Source organism: Haliaeetus leucocephalus, unplaced genomic scaffold (genome assembly GCF_000737465.1).
Source record: "Haliaeetus leucocephalus isolate CR32 unplaced genomic scaffold, Haliaeetus_leucocephalus-4.0 Scaffold228, whole genome shotgun sequence".
Classification (NCBI taxonomy): Eukaryota; Metazoa; Chordata; class Aves; order Accipitriformes; family Accipitridae; genus Haliaeetus; species Haliaeetus leucocephalus.
Genome location: NW_010972664.1, coordinates 20,786,409 through 20,802,202, shown reverse-complemented (window position 1 = coordinate 20,802,202; position 15,794 = coordinate 20,786,409). Strand labels below are relative to the sequence as shown.

The 15,794-nt window shown below is 50.6% G+C and overlaps 1 protein-coding gene across 1 annotated transcript in view; it reads left to right on the top strand.

Annotated features, from left to right (window-relative positions):
* The first annotated feature begins 826 nt into the window (after positions 1–826).
* The window catches only part of CASQ2 (calsequestrin 2 (cardiac muscle)), a 33,143-nt gene continuing 18,175 nt past the window's right edge, over positions 827–15,794 (top strand). The window contains exons 1-2 of the mRNA XM_010567447.1: positions 827–1,254; positions 15,202–15,286. Of these exons, the coding sequence (XP_010565749.1) occupies positions 1,021–1,254; positions 15,202–15,286 (319 nt within the window). The 5' untranslated portion in view covers positions 827–1,020. The remainder of the gene's footprint in view (positions 1,255–15,201; positions 15,287–15,794) is intronic.

The window sequence follows — 15,794 nt, the reverse complement described above, 5'->3', positions numbered from 1 at the left end:
CCTCTTGCTGGGAAATGCAACAGGGTTGCGTGAAAAAAAAAAAACGCTCGGGGCCAGCAGGCAGGTCCCATCGGCTTGGAGACCAGCAGTAATTGTGGCATCTGTCCATCATCTGCCCTTCATCCCCTTTAGCATGATAAGGTTTTAACCACTCGCAGCAATGTATGGGGCTCAGTAGCTGCTATGGGCATGGGAGGTTGCAATGTAAGCTGCTTTGGGATTACAGGTCCGAGGGCCAGCGATTCTCCTGGTACCCTGCAAGCAGAGAAGGTGCTTCAGAAAAGAGCTTGAATGTCAGCCGGCAGCTCCGGCCGATGCCGCAGGCAGGGAGTCCCACGAGCGCTCGCCTCCTTTGCTGCGGAGGAAAGGGGACTTCTCCTCCAGCAGCGCAGAGGAGTCTCTGAAACTGTTTAACCCGAGATCTGTTATCCAAAGCCTAATCACTGTGATGCCCGAGGGGTTACAAAGAGAGATACCCTTATTAAAAAATGCGGTAAATACCTTCTATTTTTGTTAAGCCCTAGTAGGACAGGCTGTGCCTCGGCTCTCTGTGCAAGTGAAGCCTGTCCCTTCGCAAACCCTGCCTGCGTATTCCCAGCATCGACATCTTCCACTCCCTCCCTCTCGCTCGCTCCCTCTCTCTCAGATGATGCAGAGTGCCAGCAAGTCCCTCAATGGTGTCATATCTGTCCTTTTTATTCATTGCAGGGTTTATTTTTAGCCTGAAACAACTGCTTCCTAAAAATGGAGTTCCTAATGACACGGGAGCTGGACACAGCTATGTAAGGTATCCAGGGCTTGGCCTGACAGCTTCTCCTGTCTGTCTCTTTGTTGTAAGCTCAGGACAGCAAAGTTTGCTGCTCCCCACCAGCCTTGCAGCGTTTGGGCTGATCACTAGGAAGGCAGCAGAAAGAGAAACTCGGTTTGAACTTCACCTGGAGACTTTGGTCTCCCCCTCTTCCCAAATTAAGAAGGAGAGGGACGTTTACCTCCCCTCTGCTGCACTCCAAGGGCTCCCCTATGAAGGTGACTTGCTGGATCCTTGCAGGTTTTTACCTGCTTTTCTGCTGCAAAGCAGAAGAGGGACTGAATTTCCCCACTTACGATGGGAAAGACCGAGTGATCGACCTGAACGAGAAGAACTACAAGCAGGCCCTGAAGAAGTACGACATGCTCTGCCTACTCTTCCACGAGCCCGTGAGCTCTGACAAGGTGTCCCAGAAGCAGTTCCAGATGACAGAGATGGTCCTGGAGGTAAGTGCCACCGCATGTCCCAGCCGGGGTCGATACCACGGCGCTGTCTGGAGCTGTGGAGAGGAGCCATGGGACAGGACAGTCCAAGGGTCTTGTGTAGAACCAGGGACTGGCGGGAGAGCACCCAAAATTTGGGTTTGTTTGCCTGGGTTTGAGTCACCCCCTGAGTTCTGCAAAGCCCGGGAAAAAGCCTCTGTTGTGCTTTTCCGAGTTGTTGGCTGGGAAATAGCCTTTCTGTATTGTGCATCAGAAACCCAGGCAATAGCCAGTAACCTTGCAAACCTCAGCAACATGAACTCAGCTCAGCTGAGCTTTCCCAAACCTCAACACAGACCTGAGTCCGAAGCTTGACATTTTTAGATCCTTTCTCATTCTGTGCAAGCCAGTATCCCCCTTGTATTCTGGATTCAGTCCCATTTTCTGTCCCACTAGGAGTAATCAGCCAAGAAGCATTAGCAAACTGTGCTGCAAACGGGCATCCTAGCTCCCCATCTCAAAAGCTCCCCGTTGGTGCAGCATTAAATCCCTTTTTGTTTTTCTGACACTTGATTGCCTGCTTGGAATCAGGCTGTAGCCTCTTGTTAATGCAACCATTCACTTCTGTCCTGGAAAAAAAGTGTTGTTAATTCTTTGGTGAAAGAATGATTAATTAATCCTCAGTAAAATAAATCATGGTAAAAATTGTGAAGTAGATTCACAGCATTCTTTCTTGTAGTGTAGCTGTAATCTAGGGAATCATACAGCTGCAAGCCTGGATTGTCAGGTGCTTGTTTCCTACCAGGGGCTTAGAAATATTCCCTCTTAACTAAAAGACACATTTAGAAAGAAAGTGAGAATTGCAGAAGAAACACATAAGCTTTATTTATCAGAACCAGAGAGAACATACATTGCACCCCTAGGAGTATAGCAAATGTGAATTAGAAAATACACTTGCTGAGGGCTAGGACCTGAAAAAGTCTAATGTCAAGTTCAAAATCTACTGACCTCCTCAGCAAGCCTGACAACAAGAAAGATTCAAAAACTAACCAGATTTTACTCACCTGTCAGGAAACAGTTACTTGCTCCAGGTGAGCAATAAAATAACATTTGACAAAGAAAAGAAAAAATAACACTGGAACTCCAGTTGAAATGTTTACGGTTGGTAGTATAATTGCATTGTTATTTAATAGGATAGCTATTTCATGCTCAAGAGATGGCAAGCAGTTGCTAAATACATATTTATAGAAATCTGACAGAAGCAGGTATCTGTTGGGTACTATCAGTTTTAGTCCCCATGACACCTATACGCATGTTAACAACCAGCCATATCAAGGGCGCGATGGCTACAATACAATCTGGCTTAAAGCTTTTATTTTGCAGGGTTTGATTCAGCAGCAGGTACATTAGCTTAGGACTCTGGTGATTTGGTTTCCATTTGCCTCTCTGCCATGGACTTCTTATGTGACCTTGGGCAAGAGATTGAGGATTAGATCTGCAGCAGACTTTTTATAATTGTAGTGTTCCAGTCCACTAACGCTCAGCTGCGGGCTGACCGTGCCACAGAGCAACCGGCACTTGTAGCTTTGACCTCAAAATTTCCCAAGCACTTGCAATGCTGATTCAGTGCATGTCTCGAAGTTTCACAGTCCCCCCCTTGGACTGGGAACTGCAGCAGCAGCAATCTGACAGCCCAAGCACAAGAGCAATCTGCAGACCGAGCACTCCTTTGCCTCTGTCACTTGGGGGAATCGGACGAGGAGAGGGTCTCAGAAGGCAACAGAGAAGATAGGATGTGTCTTATCCCGCATGGGACACAGCCCAGCAAGGTGCTAATGCTCCCAGTTTCTGTACTAACTCAACCACGGGAGCACTCGTGAAGGGAGTGGGCAAACCAGGGGTTGTAATCTGCTCCCTCTTGTGATGGCGTTCACCTCCCTCACCTCAAACCAGAACGTGTTGTGCCATGGGGGTCACTCTCAATCTCCCCTGCCGGACCTCATCCAGCTGTGGGACTTCACTGCACTGGGACAGGGAGAGGGAAAGAAAAGCCTGGAGTGGGTCCATGGCTGAGGTGTGGAGCCATTCACCCGGGAGATGAACTGCCTGGGACCAGTCTCCCTGGAGGCAGTTAGCAGCTGAACCCAGCTCTCCCATAATTCAAGCAACTACTCGGAGTAGTGAGGTGCTGGGTAGGCACAGGAGCAGTGACAGGGCCTCTTCTTCCAGCCAAACCTGGGAAAAGTTCACTCAGGAGGGCTTTATGTATCTAATTTCAGTAGAGGATTCAGGGCTCTCAGTGCTGAAGGTCCTTTATGCCTGAAATAATCTGAAATAATCTGAAGTATTTTACGAGGCAAACACTCCAGCCCTTGGTGTCCGCTGCCGGACAGCTTGGGGGGTTCCCAGCACAGGGTGCTGTGTGTGGTAAGATGCCTTTCTGGAGCATCTCATATTTTTCCATCTTACTGTACTGAGAATTTACCTACTGACTTACAACAAGAGGTGCTGCTTCCGCAGCCTGGGAAACATCATGTCCTTAGCCTGCATCCATAAAATAGCACTGGTCTCCATCACTAGGAATAATAGGGAGCCTTCACCCAAAACACAGGCAGGTGTGGAGCTAAGCAAAGATCTGACCTGGGTGGTTAAGGGTTGTTATGTCCTATTGCCTGATGAACATGAGTGTGTGTGTGTATGGAAGGGAATGGGCTTAATGGTTGTTAAGTCCAGAAAAAACCCAAAAGTCTACCCTTTCTGTTTCTCCCACATGTACCTGATAAGAAATTTATAATTCCAAAGACCAGATACCTGAAGAAATATCTTAGACACCAAGAAAAGAACAAGAGAGATCCAATGCCTGGGTTCCTGCAAATTTGCTAGGAGAAACTCCCAGGTGTGCCCAGGTAGCAGATAGCATGGCACGTTGCTGAAGCCAGCAAAAGTCTCAGCAGGGTTGACCAGTTCCTTCTTGACTCTAGATCCATCCACCAGCTCAGGCTTCAGCACTTGGAAAAAATCCACAGCTACAAAGCACCCAAGAAGGGCAAGATGGTTGTAGACAAACACTCCTCCAACCTAGCTATTGTCTCTTGACCACGAGCATGTTTTGCTTGAAACATGTAGCTCATGGTCAGTAACAAGCTCTGACTGGGGATTTTCCCACAAGTGAGGAGCCCATGAGGATCTCTTTTACCTGGGTCCTCTGGTTTCTAACAGGGGTTGAGCTCATGTAGTGACATTTCCTTCTTTCAGAGCACTTTAGTCTCTTCCCTTTCAAGTCCTTGCTCTTCACAAAACTTGCAATGACTTTTTTATGCTGAGATCCCTGCCTCTGGAAAATTTAGCTGAAAAGGGCCAATAGCTAGAGAAATTATTAGGGAAGGGGAGGCAGCTGACAGACAGACCTGGGGGGAGAGAGAAGAGAATCACACAGGTCTCATATCCTTAGAAAATCTAGCTGAAAACCTGACAGCACATGAGTAAAGCTAAGCACATATTTAAGGACTTTACCAAACCATAACTACAAAGAGCAGACTGAGGAGAAAGTGATATAACAGGGGAAATTTCCTTCCCAGGACAAAAACCCAGCATGCAGGATAGACTGACACTGTCAAAGCACAGCAGCTATCACCAGAAAAGGGATGCCACCATTAAGCTGATATTACAGTGGGACAGCACACGGCGTCTTCAGCTCCCCGCACCCAGGGGTACTGGGAACTGTGACCAGATTGCCCCGCAGCTCGGGGTCCCTTTCCAGTTTAGAAAGGGAATGAAGGTGAAGACCACCGCGAAGCAGCCCTGACGGCTTTTGCCACCTACACTGTTGGGTGCCACCTGGTGAGGACACGGTCTGGGGACAACCGAGCCCCTCTGGGAGCAACAGCAGCTTCTTTGGACCATCCTTTGTGCATGACAACAGCTCCAAGGATGGCAGTGCCAGGCCCTCAGGTCGGGGTGGGAAAGCTGGGGGCTGTTGGGTTAGTCTGTGAGGAAAATAGTCAAAGCAACGGTCGGAGATGCAAGCTGCCTACTGCTTTGCTGGCTAGGGTGGAAAAGGATCGGGTAAGGATTGTAATAAGACAGAAACCCAGGGCAGAGATAGCATGAGCACAGGGTGCTTCACAGCTCGGGTTAAAGGGCTCTTCTCCTTTGCTTGCCTTTCTCCTGTGTCTCCACTCTGCACCACTGACTACTGAAAAGCACCTGCAGCTGGAGTAGGGAAAAGCCTCTGTACAGGGCAATGCAGAGGTTGAAGCAGACTGTCCCAGAGCTAACAGTAGCTATTCCTACTCTGTGGTGATGTTTACAAGAGCCCTGCATGCCTTGTGAGCTGAGCACAGTGAAGAAGAAAATGAAAGAGCCAGGCACAAGGCTTCAAAATAAGTGTTTAACAGACAAGTAAGAAAAAACCCTACTTGTCCTAAAAGGTCTCAGCTGTAATGAAGAAGGGGCAAAAGAGGAAAAGACCAAAGCAGTGAAGCTGAGAAATATCTATTCTGCTTTTCTTCTTCTCCTTAGCTCCCCTACTATATTTTGTCCTGTCTCATACCACCACTTCTCAGACCTTCTCCCCTCTCCCTCTCATCTCTGAACCTCCTAAATATTGGGATAGTTTTGCTTTCCAGTGGGCTGGCCCCTGTCTTTAGGAATCATGTAACAAGAATAATGAGCAGTGGAGTTAGGGGCTTTCCTTTTGCACTTGAGAAGCTCTCTTCAGTATCACAGCAGGCTGCCTGCAATGCAGACCATCGTCTCCATTACTGTGTCCCTGCTGAAACTCGCTTAATCCTGGCTCCCCTGTCATTCTTGCCTTGTCATCTGTGTGCATGTGTAATATCTTTTAAAAAAAAGACGATCGTCAAGCCCAGATATTTTAGGCCCTTCAATGCAACAGTGCCCCTGGGCTGAAAATTCGTGGAGAACTGCCCTAGCACAAACCAGTCTGATTAGAGGTAAAAGAGGGACGTGGTACTCCCCTTTCCAGATGAGGTCTAGGATCAGCCCAGCCTCTAGCAATAAATGGCAGAACAAAGTGAAGCTCCTTAACATATTTGGCCAATTCTGTAACACAAGGGAAAATTTCTCCTACAAACCTGGGAACATAAATCCCTGAGATTACATTGCATGAGATCCTCCCAATGCCCAACCACAGCCAGTCGCTACCTGTGGTGTGAGAGGGAAAGATAGATTTTGAATCCAGTAAAAGGCAAGGGTTAAATTGGGTGTAAGGTCTACCTCCCGGTTCACTTGAGAGCAAGGATTTAATTTCAAGTGTTGAAACAACTGCAGCTTTCAGCTCAGGATGGAAAAACTGGTGCAAGGTCAGCTGGTTTTAGGGTAGTTCCACCCACATGGTCTTGAAATCTCTTGAGAGCAGATGTTCCCATGAGAGTTCAGAGCCATGTAATATATAGCAAAAAGTCCTTCTCTGCTTCTGATGCAACACAGAAAAAAGATTTACAAGTTTAGGTCTGTGTAGTTTATCCCAGAAATTCATAGGAACCAGGAGACAAGATCCTCATTTATCCCCATCTCTATGTAGAGTACAAATACAAATATAAACCCAAGTCTTTTCTTTAAGCATCCTTCTCTGTTTGTTTCACAGACTCAGATTTCCATCTTTTTCTTTGAAAATGGGCATGTTCATGAGACAGTGCCTCGACACAATTTCCTGGGCTGGGTAGACACGTTATACAAGACATGTTTACTGAGTGTCACAGAAACTGTCAGGTCTCTGGGTATCTACAGAACAAATCCTCAGGGTGAGAGACGAGGCACACCTGGCTGGATATGTATGTGCAGAAGCCTACAGTACAAGTGCCTTATACATACCTGTAATAAAAGAGGTGGTTTGGTTTCCATGGCTGCTAAAGCAGTGGCTTCCAGTATAGATAAGTTAATGCAAAAATAAGGAAGGAAGGGAAAGAAAAGGAAAAAGTGTGCACTGATTAGTTTGCCCTTTGAGACCATGTAAGTAGGTCTCAATTCATCAACAGCCAGCAGAGCACTGATTTTTAGCAGTAGCACCTAGAAGGATTTCACTCACTGACACGCCAGTCACAAAAACAAGTTACAGAGAGCTCCCCATTTCACAGATGGGCACATTGACATCCAGGGACAAGTATGGGCTTTGGTCTTTCTGTATAAAGGTGGCAGAAACAACTTCCAAGGCTGCTTTACCTGTTACTGCCTAGTTTCTTTCTTTGAAGTCTCTCCGTCAGTTCCCAGCAGTGAGTTGGGACTGGCTGCATGAGCAGCATCTAGCATAAACCCCCACTTTCAATGCTATACCGCTCTTTGAAAGGCACCTTTCTCAGCAGCTAAAGCATGATCCAAGAGAGGTGAACTGACAGCAGTTCTCAGAGCAGAGACCAGCTGTAATCCCAGGGTCTAAAGCTGGTTTCATCCAGAGACCCAACTTTTATCCAAATGTCACCCGGAGACATGGCAGACCCCTGTGGGCTTGGGTTCACTTGCTGACACAGTGCGAGGACAAGGCTGCTTAGGCTTTGCTTTCTTGGCCCTGAAGTGAGGAGCTCTTCTCGCTGTCCAGCTGTTGCAGCCAACATCTGTATGTGCCATGCATGACCTTAAGCCGGACGGAGACTCCTTCCGTGTCACTTCTCCCTTCAGAACTGCAATTGGGGAAAAATGTTGAAAAGCCCATCCTCTTAGGTCTTGGCCGTCCTGCCACGCTAGTCAGCTTCCCCAAAAAGTGCCAGTGAGGGTTCCCAGTGCCTTCCCGCTGGGCTGGTTCCCAGGAGGAAGGGTCTCACTCTTGTATAATGAGGTGCCTTTGCCCCGTCCTGAGTGGGGGGGCCTCAAAAGGACTAGCTTGAGCTCACACTCGCCTACTCAGTGGACATGTGCGGCATTTATAGTTATCATTTCATGTTCTCCACCCCGGACTTTGACATTTCTCAGGAGCGCGGGCTGGGGCAGCTGTCGCTCTGCGAGGCAGAGGGGGCACGGTGGGCCATGCCGTGCTCGCCCACCATGACCTTACTCCAGAACTTGGTCTGCCAGTGCCCTTCATCTAAAACCAAACTAATCAAAACCTGTGACTGCCCTTCCTTCATGCCTGAGCTTCATTTGTGGGGAGAACGTAAAGGGGATACGATAATTCTCTTTAAACACCCAAGAGGGAGAAGAGCTATTTAAGCACAAAGCCTAAGGACAAATGGGCTATGAATAAACCAAGTCTGGAAACTAGGAAGTCCCTAATCACCAGAGGAGGAAGATATCAAGGGGAGAACAGCCCAGTGAGTTTTAAATGGACATTGACCAGGTTGTGACAGAGATTGAATGACATGGTCTCGGGTTTGATGACCAAGGATGTCCTTTTGCAGCCTCTGTCCTGAAATAACAGGCACCCAGGCAAGCAATCTACGGCCTAGGAAAGAAGTGACTTAGCAAGGTCCACGTTCTCCTTTTTTATTTTCCTTTGCACATTGGGATTTACCTACATACATGAGAAAAAACCTTGCCCAAGGAAATAGAACAAGCAGTGACAGTGAAGAACTGAATTCCCAGGGGGGGCCCGCAGAGCAGGCGTTCGCTCCTCCCCTCCCCGTCTCCCCGGGACGGCCAGTGCTCTCTCCTAAGCAGTGCTGATGGTGCTCATTCCTGCGCGCTCTCTGGCACAGCTTTGGCGAAGCTGCCGTACATGATACGTCCTTTTTCTGGGAACCCTCTGCAGTCCTGGCAGGAGACGGACAGCCGTCAGCTAGCAGACCTCTGACACCTCGAACCCTGCGCAAAGGGGGCTGTGTATTTCTAAAGCTTTCCTCAGTTCTTATTTCTCTCTGCTCACTCCTTGGGTAAAAGGCCTTTTTGTCTCAAGGACCCCTCCATTCCCGCAGGGGCCCCCCCTCGCTCATCCATCCCGTGGATGCAGGGTGGGAGCTCCTGGCTCTCGCCTGCAGCATCCTGGAATCTCCAGGGATTCAGAGGCACTGGCTTACACCCACTCGGTCAGAAACTCGAGAAATCTGGCTTGTTCCTGGGAGCTGGAGGCGTAGGAATGACATGGGCAATGGTCTGCGGAGGTGAACGGGCTGAATATCAAGCATGCTTCCCTCCTCCAGCACCTACTGAAAGGAGCCAGCTTGTGCCCTGCACGGGCTTCACGTCAGCATCCAGCCTTCGGTTTCAAAGCAGAATCTCTGAGGCCAGAAAGACAAGAAGGCAGCGATGGTCTCACTTTTGTCAAGGACAGCCCCCACATTGCACCTCTGGTCTCTGTTTTCATAGAATCGCAGAATCATTTAGGTTGGAAAAGACCTTCAAGATCATCGAGTCCAACCATCATCCATGCCCACTAAACCATGTTATGGAGTAAAGTTTTGTCGAAGGGGACCTTAGCAGCGTGGCCCCCAGGCATCGTCCCAGACCCCACAACCTGGGTCAGCCCATGCATGCACCCACGCATGCCCCGGGCTCTCCTGGGTGGGCAAGATGCCCACCTGAGTCGGCAAAGCGTCTGTGATGCAGAGCCAGCGAGGGCTGGCCGGGAGCAGCGGCAGGTGGCCCCCGCACCCATGGGTGCTCAGTGGCACGGGCATCGGCCCCCCGTTAGCTCGTGGCTGGGGAGGCTGCGCTTTGGCTTACAGCTAAAATTAGGGATGCCTGGTGCAGATAAAAATACGGCCCTAACTATGCAAAACCTTTAGGGAGGCAGCCAAAGAGCGCATCGTACGTCTGACCGGGCTGAGCGGCCGAGCGGCAATTAAAGCCCCGGGGCGGCGTTCTTGGAGCGTTACCTGCGAAAGCCACCTCCACAGGAGTGACCTTTGGGTGTTCCATATTTGGGGACTTGCCTTTTAGTCCAAGGAGCAATGACCCCCCTGGGAGGGCAGGTTCAGCAATAAACAGCCTCTCTGGGCAGCTCAGGTGGTGGAAAAGGGCAGGAAGGTGGGACTGGTCCCTGCTGCCAGCAGGGTGGTTTTTCTAGTGGCAGCTGCTCAGCAGGTTTCTGCCCCTTCTCTTTGTTCACCATGATGCTTCAGGACCCCTAATTCACCAGCCTGAATTATGCAAGAACCCAAAATGTTGTTAGTGGGATATGCAAGGGGATGCTAGAGGAGACAGCATGGCAATAGGAAGGAGAGATAACCCCCTCTGCTCTCCAACAAACTGCCCACCAGCTCGAACAACAGAGAAGTCAACCGTAGCGTGAAGGCATGAGTCCTGCATAAGGTTTCAAAGCTATTGGAGAAATACCCTAGACTTTTGCCATCTCCTCCTGCTGGCTGCAAAAATAAAAACCTAACATTTTGGGATGTAAAATCATCATCGTTACATCAACCAGGTTCTGACCATCAACGTGAACTGCAGCTTTAAAGAGAGTAGGATAGAAACAGCGGAGAAGTGTAGATTGCTTGAGGGACGTTCCCTCATCCTCTCCAGTTGCTCTCCTCCTTGCATTGCTTGAGTTTTGTACTTCCCCTGCTGCTAGCTAGGGAAACAGAAAGCTCCCCATGCTTAAGAGAAGTTTACTCATGATGGTTCTCATAACACCCAAATGTCCCCAGCGCCCTGCTTGCCAGCCTGAGCAGCTGGGGAAGATGAGCCTTACTGTCTGTAGGAGCTTCAGGCAGGTGCTAGAGAAGTGGGAAGAAAATCCAGGCCAGCAAGCCGTAATGTCACGCCACTATGAAAACTGACCATGCTGAGACACCCACCCCTCCCAACGCCATTTGTAACCCTCTCTGCTGGATTTTGCCTGCCATTTAACAGCAAAACTGACACCAAATGCAAGGTTTGGCACAAGCAGTGTCTGCAGCTAGAAGAGGAGTGTGGTCAGGCAGCCGGTGACGCTTCTGCTGCTCTATAACCTAGGATTTCAGAATGACCCTGTGGGACTTTCTTAAATCTCCCAAAAGCTTCCCAGCATCACACCTAGGTTCAGATAGGTATAATAGGTGTGAAGCTGAGATGTTCCCGCAGGGAGCTGTTTCTTTCCATCCCCATTATTCAGGTTGCCTGTAACTCTTGACACCATCCAAGACGAGGTGGTCCTTAAGCTTGACTTTGGGCTGGCACCTATTAAACATCTCAGAGTGCCATGCCCTCGCTCACGCTTACCCAAATTCAAATATGGCTATTACCTGAGGGAAGTGGGAGAAAGGAGGGGTGCTCCCAAACTCACACTTCCTTTTCCCAAGGCTGCACAGGACACAGCTTGTGATCCTGTGGCTAGAAAGTGTGCATTGCAAAGGCTTCATGCACGTAAGAGGAAGGCTGCAAAATGTGCATGGGACATGAGCTTACAAGCTACTGGGATCTTTGCTCACGCTCTCAGCCAGCTCTGCCTGCCCAAAGCTCCTGCTGTACCTCAAGGACTGCATGACCAGTTAGGTCCAATTCTTCCAGGGCAGTTTCTCTCCTCCATATCCCCATGCAGCTGTTGAAGCTAAATTACTTGCTATAGAGGCTGACACAAAGACAAGGGCTCTGGCTGGCCAAGATTTCAAGTGATATGAACTTAAAGGGAGGAGGAGGAGGAGGAGGAGGAGGAGGAGGGGCTGTGTTCTTATATTACAGCCACCTCTGTCCCAAGGTCCTGAGCCAAGAGGATTGTCAAGATTAGAAACATTATCTGCATTCAAATCCCACTAGTATTATGGAATCAGAAAATACTGTAAGGGGATATATAAATGCTTGATACTGTAATGAGCAGGGGGCAACTAGCCAAGCTGCTGTGCTTCTGGCATACTCTATATTTTGCTGCCTTATGGGGTTCAAAGATAGGTGTGGGAATACGTCCTCACCTAAGCACTGGTCAGACTCACCTGCTGCAGTGGAAAGCAGGGAAAGCAAGGGTAGGAGCAACGTCCAGCCCCTGCAGAACTTGCCCTTGAAAAAGCCACCATAGGTCCTGACACCCTGCAAAGGTCTCCTGCCTCCAGGCGCTGCCACAGAGAGCTCCAGAGAGTCTCACGTTGCACGAAGATTTCCCCGGTGCGAGACTCTGCGGATGGGCACAGGCTGTACCGCTCACCTCGTTATCTCACCAGCATGAAAGTCCCAGTGAAGGAGGCCGGCTGCCCACTTAGCTCTCGGCTCCGTCCCCGAAGAAGCAGGCTCACGCCGTACACACGCACGCTGCCGCACACCTTCTCTACCAGGATGAGCCTCTTCAGAGGAACACCTCCAAACACTCGTACCCCCAGTACGTACACCTCCTGGAGACAGTCTCGCTAGACACAGTGACACCAGCCCTCCCACACCAACAGGCACACCTCCAGCATTACCGTGACCTTTTTTGCCTCCCAAGCCCTAACAAAGTGCGCACTCCCAGTCTCACACAAAGAGGCTTTCATCCCATCACCCACGTTTTCTTTGCACGTTCAGTCTTTCCCATCAAGCTCCCATGCCCACAGCTGCACCCACACCCCTCCGAAGAACTACCCTGTGCGCGCTGCATGCTGACATACGTTACTCCCAATCAATGCTTCCTCTCTTGCAAACGCCCAACCGCTTGCCTGTAGCGGGTGTTGCAGCTTTTTCTGCACATTTCTGAGCTTCTTCAAACACCCCCAAGAAACCGTAACCATCTCCTGCATGCAGGAGTTGAGAACGGTTGGGCTTAAACTGCTTTGACTTTGGCACATGGCTAACGTAGCTGTAAGTAAGTAGCTAGATGAAGTATGGACCGGACTGGACATCACTAAAGTCTTCTTCCCTTGGGCTTTCTGTGTTTTACCTCTTATCAAAGCGCAGCCAGAGCCTCAAGCATCGACTCCGAGGAACTTCTTGCTGGTCTACACAACTGCCAGCAAGCGGGGACATACTGACAATGTCCCTGAAAGCTGATGATCCTACAGGCTCCATCTCTTTGTCCAGTAAAAGCAGATCCCTGTAATGGGGAACAGAAAACAGCTTTTCTCACTGCTGCCCGCTTGCAGATGTCAAGGGAGCTCACAAGAGGTGTCCATCTCTCCCTGCATTATTGGGTACCAGTTGCTCTCAGGTGCTCTAATGTGGATGGATGGCCGTGGCCTGTGCCAGGAGGTGGGATGCCAGACCGGTCAGACCAGTGCTCAGATGCCTTATCAATGGATGTGCAAACACGGACCAGTGCTCTGCCCCCATTCAGGCGGTATCCATTGTAAGCTCAAGCCCTGAACGTGCAGCTTCACCTTTATTTCAAAGCACTGCCAGAGAGCAAGGAAAGAGCAGTGAGATCACCTGTTCCCTGCATAACGTGAGCACGTCTTTTGCCTCACATGGTGACATTTTCCCCCAAAGACAACAGGCCAGGTAGCCGTAGGATAATCAAGGTTGCAGTGATGCTCTGGTGGTTGGTGGAGAATATGTCCTTCTGGAGAGCTTCGGGACAGGCCTGGGGACACCTGTTTGGTGGAAAGGGGAATACAACCACGTTCTCTGTCGCTCCCCTTCGCCCAAGCAAGGTCCCTGAGTCCTGATCGCCGGGGTGCCCACCGTCATCCCCCCCAGGATTTCGGGGAAGGGTTGGGCGCTGCCAGCATGGGGAGCTGGCCAGCCCCATGATGATGTGCAGGCAAGGGGGCTGCCCCACAGCTTTTGCCCCCCGACGCCTTTAATCGCCGCTCGCTCTCGCGGCAGCCGGGCGCAGGCGGAGGTTATTTATAGCGGGAGAGCCAAGGGGCCGGGCACCGCTGGGTGACATTCAAACCGGCTTTGAAGCTGGGGGGAGGGTGCCAAAATGGGTCCGGGGAGAGGGTGGTCCTCATAAATCAGCCTGCCATCTCTCTGGCCATGGCTTTTCTTCTGCCCTCCTGCAGCCTCCTGCCACCGAGTGCAGGCAGCTGTCCCCTAATAGGGACATTCCCATCCCGGAGACCCTCGACCCCTCATCCCCATCATCCCCCAACATCCAGCAGGGTTGAGAGGGGGGGACAGCAAGAAGACCATCATCATCAGAGGCATTTGTGGAGAAGGGAGGGAAAGGGAGGAGGACGGGGCTCTTACAGCCGCTTGGTGGTCTCAGAGCATCGTTACCGCCTTGTAGGGTCTCTGGTGTGCTTGTGGTGGGGCTAAGTCAGTCATCTGGTGAGTAAGTAGGCTCATTTCCCAGGGTCACTGCATCTCTATGGAGCCCAGCTGGAATTTACAGGGTCTCACCCGGGGCCGCTCCCACCACAGGGCACTTGCAGAGCGTCTCTCCTTTCCTCACATATCTATTTTCACAAAACAGGCAGGAACTCGATATCTTCGAGAGGCCCCTTCGTCAAAAATGGTGGAAACGGGGGCAATGGTTTTGCAAAACTGTGAGGAGCCAAACGCGAGCGTGGCTATGATTAGACTCATTTATTTAGGGAAAAGAGGGGACCAGGAACTGGGGGGTGACCGAAGCATGCACAGGAGACATGACTTAAAGCATTTCATAGGAGAAGGGACCACTTTTGCAGAGCCAGGAGTCCCTCTGCTTTATTTTGCTGGGAGTCTGCCTTGGCCACCGCAACACATGTATGAAGGAAACGTGATGCTGCAGTGCCCTGCATCCCCTCCAGTCTGCAGCCGCTGCTGCCTGGCACCAAGCACTTCCAGAGTTAAAATGTCCACGGTGCCCACATGTCACGCCCCCCCGCAGGAGGCCACGGAGGCACAAAAGAGGAGGCAGCTTTTGCTTCGTGTCGGTAGCACAGGTCTTTCTCCCAGCCGTGGCCACTGCTTTGGTGTCCCCGATTCGGTCAGGAGCCCTCTCCCGATGCCAGGGTGTCAAACAGCATTTAACAGCACACGGTATCGCCAGCAAACTCGGTGCTGTGACACAGTGGGAAGAAACCCAACCCTTGTGACCTCTGGGCAGCTTTATCTCAGTGAGGAGGCAGCATGTGATGCATCCCACCCATCGGTGTTGTCCGAAAGCGGAATATGGGTCACTTGTGCCTGTTGTGCCATGCTAGCAGGGCACGATGCCCTTTAGCCACCCTGTGGTGTTAATGCTGGTAACGTTGGGCTCTCTGGTTCCTCCCACAGCTGGCAGCTCAGGTCCTGGAGCCCAGGAGCATTGGCTTCGGGATGGTGGACTCCAAGAAGGATGCCAAACTTGCCAAAAAGTTAGGTGAGTGCCATATCTGATATCTCTGGAATAGCTTGAGAGAGTGCGGGAGTGATGCCCAGCAGCCAGCCCCATAGACGACAGCCAAATCCTTGTCACCAGGATGGGGGGGTGATGGTGGCAATTGCACACTGACCACCTGCCCACACCAACATGGGCAGGATCAAGGCAGGGGGCAAGGATGGGAGGGATGAGCCAAGACCCTTCCAGCAAAATCTTCTTGGCTGAGAGTGCCAAAACAAAACCAAACGAAAAAGAAAGCCAATTCATAGCGATGATAGGGTGGAAGCTCCCAACTTGCTGAGCAGAAACTGCAAATAGGTGCCATGGAGTAACTCCACGCTTTCCTACACAGAGACAGTTCTGACACAGCAGCGCAGAACCAAAACCTACCGGGAAATCACATAGGCCCCCAAATGTCACCAGCCCCATGGCAGGGTGACCCGTGGCCACTATTGGGGGAGCCACAGCCTTGCAATGGTTTTGCAATGGTGCCAACCCTTCTGACTTG